Source organism: Stegostoma tigrinum, chromosome 2 (genome assembly GCF_030684315.1).
Source record: "Stegostoma tigrinum isolate sSteTig4 chromosome 2, sSteTig4.hap1, whole genome shotgun sequence".
Taxonomy (NCBI): Eukaryota; Metazoa; Chordata; class Chondrichthyes; order Orectolobiformes; family Stegostomatidae; genus Stegostoma; species Stegostoma tigrinum.
Window position 1 is genome coordinate 21,384,328 of NC_081355.1, and position 17,483 is coordinate 21,401,810.

The 17,483-nt window shown below is 42.1% G+C and overlaps 1 protein-coding gene across 2 annotated transcripts in view; it reads right to left on the minus strand.

The window, feature by feature from the left end:
- The window catches only part of LOC125466725 (cystathionine gamma-lyase-like), a 67,806-nt gene that overhangs the window by 23,552 nt on the left and 26,771 nt on the right, over positions 1-17,483 (minus strand). Inside the window, exons 6-7 of one of the 2 annotated variants that reach the window (XM_048561653.2) lie at positions 9,023-9,080; positions 3,100-3,177 (exon numbers count right to left, since the gene is read on the minus strand). In XM_048561653.2, the coding sequence (XP_048417610.1) occupies positions 3,100-3,177; positions 9,023-9,080 (136 nt within the window). The remainder of the gene's footprint in view (positions 1-3,099; positions 3,178-9,022; positions 9,081-17,483) is intronic. The other variant, XM_048561662.2, reaches the window with a different exon arrangement.

A 17,483-nucleotide genomic window follows, 5' to 3' on the forward strand; every position in this document is an offset into this window, starting at 1 on the left:
CGAGACCAACATCAACTGCGCCTGGAGGACCATCAATGCGGCAAAAGACGCTCTTTGGTCTGCCCGCAACTTGCTGATCTGCCAGCTGAAAGAACTGACCCCGACCGAGTGTTGCAGACTGGCGCAGTCCAAGGTCCAGGACTACATGCTGAGGGACGTCCTAAAGCTTGGGGCAGCCGCCGCCAAGGCGCGGTGGGGAAAGACCACCGTATGACTCCCCCTCGTCCAGAAAAGGGAAAAGGGCCCTATCTGGTAACTGGGCCCAGCTGGCACCTTCCCCAACTGGTCAGGGGGCCAACTGGTACTGTGCGGGGAGACGACTGCCAGGGTATCTTCTTTGCTTTGTTTTTAATTCTTCTTGTTTGTTTTTTTCCTTTAGTTGGTGTACGTACCCCTGGGCAACCCGGAGCAGCTTGCATGGCTGGGTAGGTGTATAAATGTTTTATTTTTTGTACATCTTATGGATAAAGTACATTTTTTCAAATAAAAAAAGGTGACGAAACATCTGAAAACGAACCTTCCAGCTCAGCGAGCAATCTCACATCCAGAACCTCAACCTGAGCTACAAATCTTCTCAAAACTCGCTAGTCTTGTGTGGTGCCAAACTTCTTAAGTATTGTTAGTACTGCAATTATGCAGACAAAGGAAGAGTATTCCATCAGTTTATGGGGTTGTGATGACCTGGTGGTGATATACAAAAGGGTTGATTTGAGTGAAAATGTTAGAGAATTCTAAATTCTAAATGAAAAAGGGATACTCAAATTTTGTCACAATTACTGAAACTCTGAACAATTACTAGGAAATCATGGAGATAAGATATTCCAACCATAAGACATTGTAAGAAGTCTCTGTGCCTTTTGAACATTGGTTATAAGGGATATGCATTGTTTTAGTCCTTCCATGTTAATGGGTAGGATTTACAAAAGGAATATCTCTCAAATGTTCTTTTATCAAACCACACATAAAGTTTACTGAAAACCGACCACTGCAAACACCATCCCTGGCTATCTTATTGGTTACTAAAATGTCCTTTGATAGAGCAGAGCAGGGAAAGGTTCTTCACACCCCAGGGGAAGTGTGAGGTGATTCATTTTGGAAGGACAAACTTGAAAGCAGAATACAGGGTTAATGGAAAGATTCTTAGCAGGCTGGAGGTGCAGAGGGATCTTAGGGTTCATGTCCAAGTTCCCTGAATGCCACTCCAGCGGATAGAGTTGTTAAGAAGGATATATGATGTGTTGGCTTTCATTAATAGAGGGATTGAGTTCAAGAGCTGTGAAGTTATGCTTCAGCTATACAAAAGCCTGGTTTGGACACATCTGGAGTATCGTGTCCGGTTCTGGTCGCCTCATTACAGGAAAGATGTGGAAGCGTTGGAAAACATGCAGAGGAGATTTACCAGGATGTTGCCTGGAATGGAGATAAGGTCTTATGAGGAATGGTTGAGACAACTAGGGCTTTTGTCTTTAGAATGATGAAGGATGAGAGATGACTTGATAGAGGTGTACAAAATGATCAGCGGTATAGATAGAGTGGACAGTCAGAGACTTTTTCCTGTGTTGGAGGGAGCTATTACAAGGGGACATAGTTTTAAAGTGAGTGGAGGTAGATAGGGGAGATGTCAGAGGTAGGTTCTTTAATCAGAGAGTGGTAGGGGCGTGGAATGCATTGCCAGAGAGGGTAATGGAGTCAGCCTCATTAGGAGCATTTAAGTGGCTATTAGATAAGCATATGGATGATAGTATAAGGTAAGGATGGAGGTTAGATAGACCTTAGGATTAGGGTTAAAGTTCGGCACAACATCGTGGGCCGAAAGGCCTGTACTGCGTTGTACTGTTCTATGTTCTATGTTCTGTGTTCTATGAGAACACTTTACATCAAGTTTAATCTTCCAGTTTTAGTTCCAATAAGTTATATTATTATATTATCAATTCCTGTTTGATTTGGCCTGGGAACAAATTCTTGGACGTTGATTTCTTTAGACTTGTAATCTTAAACTGCTAACAACATCCAAGCCTAACAACCAATGACAGAAGTGGAAAATAAGGAACATATTTCCTTTGATTCGACCTCTGACTAACTTAAGTATTTAACTCCACTGTGCCAGAATGAAAGATTGACTGTTCTAAATGTACAGTCTCCAGATCATCAGAAATAAGACATACATTGAAGAGTATGCGTCAGGAGGCTGGAGGCCTACATTCAAATTGCCCAGGAGGTTTAAACCTCCAAAAGGCTGGTTCCCTGCTGCCCAGGACCACCCATGAATGTCTTCAACCGTTAGCATAGGGTGTAGACTCGGACCAAATAAGTGGGACTTAGCTGCATAGTTATGTATGAAAGTTTAATACCTTGTTTAACAGCCATTTAACTGAAGTGAGCAACACAATTGATGCACCCGACTAACTACCAATACCATATGACTGTCCTCCAATGAGTCAAATATTTCCCTTACTTATGCACCAATCTAACCAGTCTCCAGATCCAACCTCACTACCACCGACCACTCAACTAGCCTTAGCCTGATGCAAGTAACTGTTGACCACCCCTCTCCATCCAGACCTGACTACTAATCCCTAAGCACCCGATAACACTCCAGCACTTTGACCAGACCAGAATGCCCGCACCTCCCGAGACCCAATAAACATGCCAATCGGATCTGAAAACACCCCCTAACCAGACACACCCCCAACTATCCAACTCCCCGCCTCTCCTATCTGTTCATTCACTCTATCATCCACTCACCTATTCATTCACCCAATCACCAACCCACACTTAAGACTTAAGACAACCATCCCAATGTCCCTCCTCCCCACCCCTCAACACACATCTCTCCTGCACCTGCTGGTCTTATCTTGGGAAGCTACACTGCCCATTTCTGCATTAGCCACTATTGGAAGACCCCAGGAGAAATATGTAGTATCACTGGATTAGAGAAAGCTTCACAGCGAGTGGCAAAACGACCACCATCATCACTGACCCTTCTAGGCTACTGCATATTTCACAACAAAACAACTCCAACTTTAGAAACATGCAGTATTATACAGTTATTCATATAGTATTATGTAAAATGATGCCCAGAAAACTGTAAATTTTTACCATTTTGTAAGAATTTCAGTCTTTCATAGAGGTCCTCTCGATTCATAGAAGCCAGGCCCATGATTACATCACTATGACCTGGAAATTTAAAAAGTTGTCGTGTATTTTTCGGGTAAAGTGCACACAGCTATTCAAGGGAATAACTTTGTTACATATTTCACTGAAAGCTTGTTAAAAACTAAACCATGCAAAGTGCTTTCACCTGAAGGACTAACAAACTAATAACTGATTGTCATATACATGATTACCACTTCACAAACAGTTCCTTCTGGGTGTTGCCCATAATCATTTCAAAGAGTTACAAGATTACACTGGTTGTATTTCTTGACATTAAATCAGGAGGTGTGGAAAAGTAATCCAGAGAATTCTTTAACTGTTGCATGGCACTTTAACAATTAAATTCAATTTAAACAAAAATGGAAACAAAAAACTATTGGAATGTTGTAAGAACTCAAAAAGGTTCTCTAAATATCCTGTAACAATGAAAATCTGCAGGCCTTACACGATCTTCCCATTATGCAACTCCAATATCACTGTGATACAGTTGGTGATTGATTACCCTCTGAAATAGCAGCCCTTACACTATGCTTCACAAACAAGGACTTTTTTTTGTGAAGCTAGAATGAAATAAACAATGGGACACACACAGACAAGGTTAGCCATTTGTTGACTGCACATAGAATTAGAGCTTTGTCAGGACCTCCAATTAAACTCTTCTTTAAAAGCATATCTACCCACTTTCCATTGCTAGAAAGCCATAGTGGAAGTGAATGGACCGTCTTGACATATTTGTTTCAGTATCTATCTGATTTCTGAGTGAGCACTGTGTTAAATTTAGAGTAAAATTGTTATATAACAGATATTTTTAGGTGAATATATAGCGTCCTTGTTAAGTGGAGACACTATTGAAGATTTACTTACATGTAGAGTAGTTGTTATATGTCTATAATTATGTCATACTCCAGTATTGTAATGAATACTATAATGTGAAAAAGAATTAATTGGCGTAATAAACATTCTTAAACTCTGACTAAAATTTTCTAACCTTAATCTTTCAAAGACCAAAAAACAAAGCAAATAATAGTATTCTAGAATTCTTAAGTTAGGATTCTACATGCTGAAAGAAAAGGAGAAAATGCCGACGATAGAAAGCAGGATTGGTAGCATCTACGGAGAGAGAAAACCGGAGTTAACGCCATAGGCTGGAAATGCTAACTTTGGGTGGAATCTTCCCAGCCCCTGAACAATATATGCAATGGAGAGAAAATTTGGAGAATCATGCAAGATGGCCAGCAAAATGCTTCTTGACATCAAGAGCAAAATGTCCCATTTCCCAATTAAGCATTGAATGACATGACAAGATTCTCACCAGTGAGTGGTGAGAAGCCTATTTGCATGTAATATTATGTATTAACATCTCTTTATTATCTAATTTTGCACATTCATATGAGAATTTCCATTCTTCCCCCTGCTGGATAGAAACTAGATGGTGGCAATGTTCAACATGGAAGTCAGACTGTTAACCTGGTAGCTCTCACTTGCTGTTTGCTCCTCTGGACCTCCATGTCGGATGCCAGGCACCAACAACTCAGGGCACAATCCTTGGGTAGTGATTGCACAACACCCCATCCACAGACGTTGGCATCCAACATATGCAGGCCTCACTGCATCATCATGGCACACCCATGATTCACTCTGAGCACAGCTCTGCATACATAGTGTCGCACTTTGGAGCATACAAGCATCTTTCATTACAATGTTGCTGCCATGACTTTGCACCCAGAGATAGGTACCTACCTCATGGATTGGACTGGGTTATATCTCAGGGTTGCTCAGTCACTTTGCAGCATCCTTTGTGCTCACAGTATCCCTGCATTGCCTTTTATGCTTTTCTCCCTGAACCAGAGCTTAAAGGCTCACTGTACTTTTGTTTTACCTTACCTTTCTGTGCAGGCACAAAGCCAGGCAGTTTGTCCTGGTTGTCAGCAGTGACCAGTCAAGGAGGTAGACATCTTGTTGTATGGCACCGTGATATATCATTCTCTCATCTGCACAATGTGCCAACTGTATAAGTGCTGAACATACTGCTCGTGCTTCAACTGAATCATCATGTCTCAAAGTCGAAGAGGAATAGTGCTCAGTCAAGTCCAGGGAGATACTCTTCAGTGAGGGAGTTCTAATAAGACAATGGCAGCCTTGGGGACCAGTCCAGGGGTTTGGGCTGGTCAGTGTCTGAGTGTCCTTACTCCTATAGTGTTGGAAGTGCACCATGGCCAACCTGTGCCTCTGGTGCAACCAACTCTGGGAGTTGGGAGAAGTCAGTCAGGGAACTGCACAGAGATCATTCAAGGATCTGCTCACTAATCATCCAGGGCTGCCTACATAGGTCAAGGGCGTGGTCCACAGTCAGTCCTGGGATCTATCCGCTAAATGTCAACGTGCGTTTGTCTGAGGTCAATGTTCTCTAAGGGACATGGGGAACTCAACTGTGTGGATTGGCAACAGCAGGACATTACAAATGAAAACGGGACAACTTAATATCTAAATTGGGGGAGATGATAGAGCATTGAAGGGAAGGGTGTAATGCAGGAGTGGGGGTGGTGTTTATCAACAGTCAACAACATACTAGATTCAAAGGGGGGTGCGGGGGCAGGGAATATGGTCTATTCTATCTGGCACTTTGATTCAGTATGACTGTGGCTGGGGGAGTAAAGGGGGAGATGAAGGATTGAATAACTTTGAATTGGATGATTTATTGTTACAGATATGTTATAGTGAGAAAAGCAGTAAAATACAGTGAAAAGCTTCCCCAGCGTCACCAAAATCCGGCACCATTTTAAATAATTTAAGAATAAGGGGAAAAAGGAAAGATAGAGTTTAAAAGAATTTCCATCAGTCCTGGGCCAGCTCATCACCATCAATAATGGGATTGATGTGTTGCTTGGGTTCTTGGGGAAGTACAAAACCAATGAGATTGATGGAGTGGACAACCAGGAAAGGAATGTTTTTGGGTATGAGGTATCTCGAACAGCAAGACACTGAGCCCGAGGATCTTTGCTTGAGGAGTAATTGTTATTTCCTTCCATCGTGCTGTAAAAAAATAAGTGCACAATGGAGCTGGAAATGGTAGCCACCACCGCTGGTGTGGTTGGGGTAAGTGTTTCATTCTGTGAGGAAAAGGGCCTTTCACCATGTGTGATGTGAGGCCCTTCCAAGGTGAAGAGCATTCCACAGACACCCATACGGGGGCATGGATACTGTGGTTCATTGGTTAGCACTTCTGCCTCACAGCACCAGGGACTTGGGTTCAACTCCAGCCTCAGGCAACTATCTGTGTGAGGTTTGAACATTCTCCCCATGTCTGCATGGGTTTCCTCCGGGCGCTCAGGTTTCCTTTGACAGTCCAAAGATGTGCAGGTTCAATGGATTGGCCATGCTAAATTGTCCATAGTGTCTAGGGATGTGTAAGTTAAGTGGATTTGCCATGGGAAATGAAGGGTTACAGAGATAGGGTCGTTGGGTGAGTCTGGGTGGGATGCTCTTTGGAGAGTCAGTGTGGACTTGTTGGGCCAAATGGCCCGTTTCCCCACTGTGAGGATTCTATGAATCAACAGGTGAAAAATGTCTATATGCTGTATTGGAACCTTAGGCATTATCTGATTCTATGGAGTCCAAAATCCTGACGCCAACCAGTCTTGATCATATCATGCAACATCATGAATCAATCCAACTCATGGCTGTGATGCACAAGCAACGTATTGTGACCTGGAAGATCGAGTCTCGGGGCCAAAGTATCAAGCACATCCCAAGTTCTCATCGCCTGCTCATGATACAGGAATTAGTTCATACCTTGGAACGTAAAACGTTGCATAGCACAAAGGATGGCTAGGATCCGTAAATTCAATCTTGTAGTTGTGGCGAGACAAACATTCATTCATACAACTTGATGATGAAAAGTGAAAACATATTAACAAGTGTGACAAAGTATTTACAATGAAGTGCCATCCATGTTTCCTTCCTCCCACTACATTTTGATGCAGTCCTAGGATTTGCAGCTGGGGTGAGGGACCTGACTTAAGGCAGGACCCATTCACCTTGGAGTTTTGATTGGGAGCCTTTGAAGTATTTGTGACCAGAGGGACCAGACAAGCTGATTATGTTCTGCTCAGAGATGGGGCACCCTCCTTAGCTTGAGCCCAGAGAGGGCTGAGGGTGGTATGCAATGAGAAGGTGGAAGGTCTAGCTACATCCTGAGTGGCTCAGAAGAGGCCTTCTGGGGAGCCTGCTTGTGGTTCCTTCTCCAGCTATTGACATCATCCAATCTCCTTGTGAGGGAGGGGCACTGGATTGAGGTAAAGTTCCCACATACCTCTGTCGCCTTGTCATTGCAGCTGAGCTCCAATAACTAGAGTGATAAAGTACAGATCTGTGTGTATACCTGGCAGAGCTGTTAGCGGTGGTGCAGATGAGGGAAAAGTGGTAACTTGTTCTAGGCATATAGGTTGGTAGCACAGAGGCTGGGCAGGTATTCTGGGGGGAGTTGAGTGGGTAAGACCGAGTAAGGGAAGGTGTTGCATGCAATAGTGAGAGATTTGTCCTTCTTCTTACACTGCTGGACCTTTCTTCAGACTCTGGAGGCCACACTGACACAGCTGGCAACTCAGACCAGGCTGTCAGGGTCATGTATCACTGCCTCTTCTAGGGGAAGTGGGTGGCTTTCCTCTGAAAATTCCTGTCTGTCAGTACCTCAGGGTCCTTGCCTATGAAGCAGGTGCCAATTTTATCTTATCTGCTGTGTCCAGGGAAAGTGATACAAACGATGCAGGGCAAGTCTGGACAGAAAGCACTTGACTGTGTACACAATAGCCTTTTAAGTATAGTCACAGGATTTTCTAAAGCATGCAGGAGAATATGATGAACAGGCTGCCACAGGGGCTTGGTGTGAAGGCAATGTAGCAAACGCACAAAGATAGTATGAGAAAGCTCACTAGGCCTCATAAAAGGTCAACCTCCATGAAGTTCTCACCGAAAATAACACAACCTGTTTCTGCTAAGATGCAGGTCAGAGATTTTGAGCTCAGCACAGCTTCATATGTGTCCATGTTGGGCTCAAAACGGTAATTCTGTTTCTCTCTATCTCTACAGATGCTGCTAGACCCACTGAGTTTTGCCAGCAATTTCTTTTTATTTCAGATCTCCAGTATCCACAATGCTTTGCTTTCATTTGTGTGTGCTAATGTTTAGTTGTTTCTGCTACAATATATTTGTAGATATGTTGTATTCTGAGATAATTTTGGTGCTCCAAACATTCCTAAGGAGGATAATTACTAAAATTTTATTACAGGACCAAACCTATAGCTAGCAATTCTGAGTAAGGTCCATAAATGATCTGAAATCTCTCTTAGTTCCTGAGGACCTCTCTTTGATCCTCTCCTTAGGCTAATAAAACTTTTAAGATAAATTTACTTTACTGGAGGTAATAACACTGTAAATGCATATAATGCCTGCCATTGACAATTAGAACTGGCAGACAGATGAAGAAAGCCTTGTGGAGATCGTAACAACTCAAATGGTTTGTATATTTTACAAAACACATCGAACAGACCAAAACATGACATCAGAATTTCATCATTATTTTCCAAACAACAGGTCTGTAGTGACTGGAACCAGGTGGATCTTATTGAGAATGAAATCCTTAATTGGGGTTGTTAACCTGAGTCAATTAGGAAGGCCTGGATGACCAGGAGATTCAGAATCTCCTCACTTCAGGACTCACTCTGAGCTGCCTGGCCACAGCCAGTGCACTGTGAACATGTAAATAATGGGTGGCTTGGTGATGGGATACCACCTCTGAACAATTATTTCAAGGCCTGAACATTAAATTGCAAACGTAAGGCTTCATTTGAGTACCAAATGCTCTCACCATTCATGTATTTTGTTGCAGAACACATGCAGATGTCAGCACCCAGTGCCAAGGGACGCTAAAAAGAGAAATATAAAATCCACAATTTTCTGTAAGTGAGTATTTCATTTCATATGAACCATCAAATAATATGACATACATAGTACAAAGTAATAATATTTAAAATGCAACTAATTCCCAATTTAAGCATATTGACATAAGAAAACCACATGAAGCAGTTATTTGACTGGAATATTAAGGCTTCAGTCATCTTTTGGAAATAGACTAAACTTCTAGAACAAACCTCCCAAGCTTCATAGTAAATTGGTGATTTCATCTAGATTTGTTGGTCAACTCCTGTCAAATGGGAATGGCTGACAAAAACATAATAAAACCACAGTGCATTAAAATGTCTTATCTTCTCATTTCTTTCCTTCTCCCTGCTCAAATTTCTGATTTCACACCCAAAGAATTTGTTGCTTTTCTGGAATAAAATCATAAATGGCACTTTATGCACTTACTGAGATCAAAACAGGGAAGTTTAACAAGCTACATGATACCAGCTGCAGGAAACCATCACTGTGATTCTATCCTCAAGTGTGTCCACGCGTGCATTTCCAGTTGACTATTGATCAGTATAAAACAGGCCAATTTCTGCACCCAAATCCTTGAACATGAACTGTATTACTGTACCTCAGTTGTTAGCAAAGAACAAAGTCCATATTTTATGAACACAGGGTAGCTATTTAGAGAATTCTATCCAGGCTGGGGCATTAAGAGACTGAACTTACAAGCAAATAAAAAGCATGCAGCAAATAGGGCCAAAGGGGATTTAAAAAAATGGTAAAAGGCAAAATTAATAACTCTTTATTTAAAGGTATATAGAATTGGGAAAAAAAATACTAAATGAATTACTTAGAGGTTATTAGATAAAATCTTATAGCCATTATGGTTACAAGGAGATCAAAGCTGGGAACAAAATATTTAGGGGTATGTTACTTATTGGAGGAACAGATGGCCGTGTGGCTTTGGTAGGACAACATGGAATTAATAAGAAATGATCTTGAGTCAGAAGACATTAACTCGTATGGACGGAGGTAACAATAACAAGGGGAGGAAGATATCTTTGTGAATAGTTTATTGGCCCTATGGCAGTAGCAATACGCTAGGACAAAGAGTAACTCAGGTAAAGAGGTAGTACATTAATCATGGGTGGCTTCAATCTTTGTGTGGATTGGAAAATTGGCAGAGGTAATGACAGGGAAGAATTCATAGATAGTATTTGGGACAGTTTCCTAGAACAACGTTACGGATCCACCCAGCAATTAGGCTATATTGGATTTGGTAATGTGCAATTGAGGCAAGTTTAATAAATGAATTTAGAGTAAAAGATGCCCCAGGAAATGCTGACCTGATATGGTTTACCATTCATTTTAAGAGGGAGAAACTTGGATTGGAAACAGCTATGCTAAGCCTAACAAAGGAAAATTGCTAAGTAATGAGTGCAGAGTTGACTGGAGCAGACTGGGAAAGGAGATTTGCAGAAAACATGGTTGATGAACAATGGCAGAAGTTTAAGAAAATAGTTTATGGCTCACAATTAAGAACTATCCCAATGAGGAATTCTGGGAAGGGAATAAATCAATCTGGTGTTCAATGAACTCAAGAACAGTATTAAATTGAAAGAAAAAAAACATATTTGTGGCATAAATGAATAGCAAGCCAGAGGATTGAAAACATTTTAAGGGCATTGTATTTAAATGCACACTACATGCAAAACAAAGTAAACGAACTTGTGATCAGAGATAATGGGAACTGCAGATGCTGGAGAATCCAAGATAACAAAGCGTGGAGCTGGATGAACACAGTAGGCCAAGCAGCATCTCAGGAGCACAAAAGCTGAAGTTTCGGGCCTAAACCCTGATGAAAGGTCTAGGCCCAAAACATCAGCTTTTGTGCTCCTAAGATGCTGCTTGGCCTGCTGTGTTCGTCCAGCTCTACACTTTGTTAAATGAACTTGTGGCACAGATTGAAGTTGGCAGATACAATGTTGTGGTTATCACAGAGATATAGCTGCAAGGGCCTCTGAGCTGGGAACAAAATATCGAAGGACAAATGTCCTATGAAAAGGACAGGCAGAAGGGTAAAGTGTTGGAGTTACCATGTTATTAAGGAATGAAATTAATTTGATAGCAAGAAGTGATACAGAGTCAGAAGATGAAGAATCTGTGTGAAAAAGGACCCTCACTGGAGTTGTGTACGGGCCTCCGAGAAATAATCACAAAGTGGAGCAGAAAATGAATCAGGAGATAGAAAAGGCATGTAAGATGAAAACACTTGATCAAATTAAGCTTCAGATGACCACTTTCGAGTCCACGCATTACCACAATCCCACCACTCACCAACCTCCAAAAGCAGAGATAATAAGGTGTGGAGCTGGATGAACACTGCAGACCAAGCAGCATCAGAGGAGCAGGAAGGCTGACATTTCGTGCCTAGACCCTTCTTCAGAAATTCAGTTCCTACTATCTCTGAAACAATTTTAACCTCCAAAAGCAGCTGGCTCTTCAGATTTACTGAAGGTTATGAACCAGTACCTGCTGTACTTTCAAAGCACGTTACATTTGAACAATGATAATTATCTGCACCATATATGCAGGCAATTAAAAACACATGGACACAAACAACTGATATTCATGCTCCCATTGGCGGGAACATCTAGAATCTATTGCGACAAAAACTGACTGCAAAAGTAGAACATTAAACCGAGTTAAACTTCTGCTGTAAAAATTACTTTTTCAAAAGGGTCAAAATAAATCAAAGCTCAAGGATTGGGATGTAGCCAAGTTAATTTGTTAAGACCAGATCCTAGCTAGTTTCTGAAATGCATTATGATCCCAGATGGAATTCCTGAAATTGTTCATCTCCCAGGTGAAGAGGGATGAACTATCTCCTCGTTGTTCATTCAACTGCTCAGTTGGTTGCAGTCAGGTTAATTTAAAAAGTATCCCTTCTTTTGCAGACATCAAACTAATTTGTGTGTAGCGGGAGCCAATTTAATCAGTTTCCTTGAATTTACAAGAAGATTAAGTTTATTCGCTACTAAACTCAAGAAGTACTGGTAATACAACACATATACACACAGATTAGAAATAAGGACTGAGTGAAAAAGGATTAAAATTTTTTAAAAATGGATTGTTGGACCAGTCTCCAAGTGTTTGGCACAATGCAGGTGTTTAAATATTGCGGCCAGAGCAGTGGATGTTACCAGTCACATTGACTTTGGTAGGTGAATTGTCAGCTTCACAATCCTTAGTGTTGCAAGTTGGTTCTGATTCTATCATTTTGATGTCTTTTGACCATCATTAAATTCCAATATTGATGGTCAGAGAGCACTTTGTTACCTGTTTCCTTTTTAACTGGCTTGCAGCACTTGAAGTGAGATATGGTGTTTACTTGCAACATAATGTCACGGGGGGATAATTCTTTGACTGTGAATTGCACAGCTCACTAACAGCTGAATGCAGAATGGCACACATGAGAGTGTTCAGCCCCAGTAGTCCATTCCAGTAGAATTGAAATTAGCCTTTTAACCTCCGTTTTTGTTATTCCTGGGGAGTATAAACCAGATAGCTGGCTTTCTGCTAAGAGGAAGAAGGCAATCAGCCTGCTTTTATCTCTTTGTAAAGTCTTATCCTGTTAAACATGTGCCTGACAATTTAGGCCAAGCAGCATCAGAGGAGCAGGAAGGCTGACGTTTCAGGCATAGACACTTCTTCAGAAATGGGGGAGGGGAGAGGGTTCTGAAATAACTACGGAGAGAGGGGGAGGCGGATCGAAGATGGATGGAGAAGAAAATAGGTGGAGAGGAGACAGAACAGGTCAAAGAGGCGGGCATGGAGCCAGTAAAGGTGAGTGTAGGTGGGGAGATAGGGAAGAGATAGGTCAGTCCAGGGAGGACGGACAGGTGAAGGGGGCGGGATGAGTAGGTAGGAGATGGGGGTGGGACTTGAGGTGGGAGGAGGGGATAGGTGAGAGGAAGAACAGGTTAGGGAGGCGGGGACAAATTGGGCTGCTTTTGGGATGCGGTAGGGGGAGGGGAGATTTTGAAGCTTGTGAAATCCACATTGATACCATGGGGCTGCAGGGTTCCCAAGTGGAATATGAGTTGCTGTTCCTGCACCCTTCAGGTAGCATCATTGTGGCACTGCAGGAGGCCCTGGGTGGACATGTCGTTTGCAGAATGGGAGGGGCAGTTGAAATGGTTCGTGACTGGGAGGTGCAGTTGTTTAGTACAAACTGAGTGTAGGTGTTCGGCAAAGCGGTCCCCAAGCCTCTTTGTTTTCCCTGATGTAGAGGAGACCACAATGGGAACAGCAGATACAGTATACCACATTGGCAGATGTGCAGGTGAACATCTGCTTCATGTGGAAAGTCTTCTTGGGGCCTGAGATAGAGGTGAGGGGGGGGCAAGGTGTAGGGGCAGGTGTTGCACTTCCTGCGATTGCAGGGAAAAGTGCTGGGTGTGGTGGGGCTGGAGGCGAGTGTGGAGCAGACAAAGGAGTCACAGAGAGCTTGGCCTGCTGTGTTCGTCCAGTTCTACACCTTGTTATCTCAGAATCTCCAGCATCCTCAGTTCCTACTATGCCTGACAATTTACCTGTGTGACATTTCATTGATTTCACACAGGACTTTGCCAAACATTCAGTGAACTGAAATCTGCAGTTCTTCTGTAGCTGTGTTATTTTAAAAACAACACATTTTGAAATTAAACATTTTAAACAGTCTAAATAAAAACAAGTAAGCCATAGTCCATTATAAGTTTTTATAAGTTATGAGTTGCATCTATATTGCATGTGTGGTTCAAAAATGTGAAGATCAATCACTATCAATTTGGAATTGGATCAGTAAGTGCACCTTACAGCCTAAATCACCACAGTTAAATGTCAATGAGAAATCTTAAAATTCCATTTGAAATTAGTGCTTGAGATTGAAAAAAGAAAAATTCAGACATGGTGCCAAACTTACCCATTCTTAAGCAAAGCGCTTTCTCAAGTGATAGCTATGGCATCCACTCTGTCAATGGCCCACGCAATTTTTCATCTCATTAGTACGTAACTGATCCCTTGAGTGCACAAGTCATGGGATCGTTTGTTTGTATAGGGATGTGCTCACCTTTGCTGAGACTTTGAAACATACACACCTCTGTTGCCATATTTAAAGTTCAGATCCACCACATTTCAGACACTTTCAGCCTAGAACTGCTCTTCCCTCTGTGATGCTTGCAACATTTTCCCTTGGGAAATAACTGAGATAAACAATTTAGCTCTGCAGTGCACTGATGCAGACCCAGAGGTGCTGGCAGATGGGGTAGTGGAAAGGAGGGCACTGGTAAAGGAGGACATGCTCCTAGAGTCAGCCAGCCTAGAGTGAGGTGGCAGCTCAGGTCAGTGCAATGCCCTGGATGAAATGCACAGCAGGCAGAATGAAGATTAATGATTTTCTGCACAGAGTGGAATGCAGACAATCTTTTCTGGCTACCTTATATTCTTACAGCCACAACTCAAACAAAACATGCCACTGTATGCACCTTTTGCCAAGGATAACTGCAGTCATCATTATTGCATTCACCATCTCCATTCAAAGCCCCTCATTCACTTCATCATCCCAAGCTACTAAGCTTTCCTGTCTCTGCACTTCCTACTCGCTCACTGGGGACAGCTCGCAACCTCTGTGGCATTTGTAACATGCACGTGTACTCTTAAAATGTCTGCTCCAGTATCTTTGTCACTGTCAAACCTGGTTAAATCAAACCCACGTGAGAGATGAACAGACTCTTCAGAGATCCCAGGAATGAAAAAAGTTGTAAAGGCCAAATGTTTTTCATCTTTCACATGCAACTGACAACTTGATTGAACATAACATCAGACATCCAGGATCCTTGAATCTGTAATGTTGACACCCATGATGTTGCACTTTAATTTGGACAACGCTGAGACTAAAAGCAAGACTCAGAAATTGTGCTCGGGCCTGGTCCGCGCACACTCTCATCCTGAAAGTGCAGAATCAGCGATGGTTCCACGCATCTCAGGAGGCAAAGTTTCATTCCATCTATCAGCTTTTCAAAGAACCACACATTCATTCAAGTCTGGGAAGTGCACTGTGGATAGTTCACATCTCCAGCCTCCCTTGTGACGCAATGGTCTGCTAAGAAAAGCCGCACAAAATTTCTGAAGAAGGGTCCCGACCCAAAATGTCAACTTTCCTGCTCCTCTGATGCTGTCTGGCCTGGTGTGTTCCTCCAGCTCCACACTGTTGTCAAAATCTCTTCTCAACCTGCTGTCCGTAATGAGAGACAACATTTGGACATGATATGCAGATTGAGGCCTTAAACACTCCCTAAACCTCCCTATTGAGCAACAGGAAAGGTTAAATACTGTAAATACAATACAATCCACATGTACTTTGCTCTAATCAGGGCCACTTGCCGGAAGACCAGTAGAAGGTTTACGCTATGAAAAGAAGACCAAACCAACTTTTCATCCTGGAAATGGGTTTTCATTAGATGTTCTCTAGCATCTCATGCTTAATAAGGCATTGCTCTGTCATGTTCTCATGAATGTCCCTCCCAGTCAATGGCCTCATCCTCAATTTCAGCTTCATTCACAGATAAATTCTGTCAATCCCCTATTTCATCTGCTTTGAGGACCTCCTACTTTTATCATCTCCATTGTGAAGGATGCAGAATGCCACAAGGATGTGGCACAACCTTTCAGGCATTGAAACTTCAGTTTAAGGAAGCCAAAGATATATTTCACTATGGCCCTAGTGGAAGTACGGGCAGCATTGCATTGCCATTCCACACCAGTCTGAAGGCTTTGAAGAAGTGTGAACAACCATGTTTGGTGGGCATAGGCCTTGTCTCCAAGCAGCTGTGTATGGCCCAAGGACCCTTGAAGGAGACATGAGCCTGTGTGCTGTAGCATGTAGACATTGTGTCAACTCCCAGGATATCTGCCACAAACATCCAAAATTTGGCATTGATGATCGAATAGAATTGGAACATTGATGGAATGGAACACTTTCCTGCTGAAGAACTGTACAAGTCAGTGATAGGACACTTTCAAAGCAATGGAGACACAGTATATCTACTTTTCTGTATATTCGTGAAGCTGAGTTTGATGGAAATCCACTGTCCAAGCTGCCTCACTCTCTCAAGGGAGAAGGATATGATTCTGAGACCTGAAGAAAATGGTTTTGACATCCTGGACACATCTATCCATCATGGGGAACTGCCATGTAGGTCCCCAGTTAATCCCCAAGATGAGCTGCAAGCTTAAAAGCAGCTATAAACTTCTTGGCCTTGTGAGCTCAAGTGCTCCTCCAGCGGATGTGTTGCTAGTCTTGGGCATCAGTGAGGGACCATCACCAAGGATCAAGGAGTCCAAAACCAGGAGTCACTGTCTAAGGAAAAGAGGTAGGTCATTTAGGACAGACTGAAGAAGATATTTCTTCACCCAAAATGTGGTGAGCCTGTGGAATGTTCTGCCACAGAAAGCAGTTGAGGCCAAAGGATTGGATGTTTTCAAGAAGAGTTAAAGTGTATAGGGTGAAAGTGGGAACAGCATAGTGAGTTGGATGGAAGGACCATGATCATATTGAATGATGGAGTAGGTTTGAAGGGCCAAATGGCCGACCTCTACTCCTATTTTCTGTTAAATATATCAGATGATGTTCAAAGGGGGAAGATGAATGCACAGATAAATATAGATTTCACAGACGGAGTTCATAGTGAAGCAGCTGAAGTCGAGAATCAATAAAACAGATGGTCAGGCATTTCATGAGCATGGAGGGCAAAAGACTACCCATCTCATTTTATCACATTTGAGTCTAAGTGGATGGATTAAGGTAGGCCTTTTATTGTCCTTATGTTTTTCAGTAATAGGTTTGATGTCAAAGTGCATCCAAAGACTAAAAGTACTGACAAATTATACTACAATTTGAAAAGTGACAGATTAACTGCTGAAATGATGTCAGGTTTCTTCAAAAACAGATCGGGGCATGCAGAGTAAGCAGCAGAATAGAGCTGAAGCTGCCAAGATCAGATTGAATGGGCTTGATGATCAGATTCCCTTTTTGCATATTTTGTTAAAAAATACCTTATTGCAAGGAGGCTTGGATCAGAAATTACTAATAAAAGTTCATTACATATCAATGAAAAAGAAAGTTTGGAACTATAATGTTTCATAGAATGCACAGTTGATATAATGGCGCAACAATTTCTGCACCAGCAATACAATGATGCAATGTTATTTTCCATGTTCAATAACAGAAGGTCTTTGTATTATCTATCTCTCATTTAAATACTGGGTTTATCACTGCAGAAGCAATTTTACTGAGTCCTGAACATAATTAGGCTTATTAAGAAAATTGAGGAAAGAAAAGGTGATATTTCAATGAAAAGAAATTAACCCACACCAAA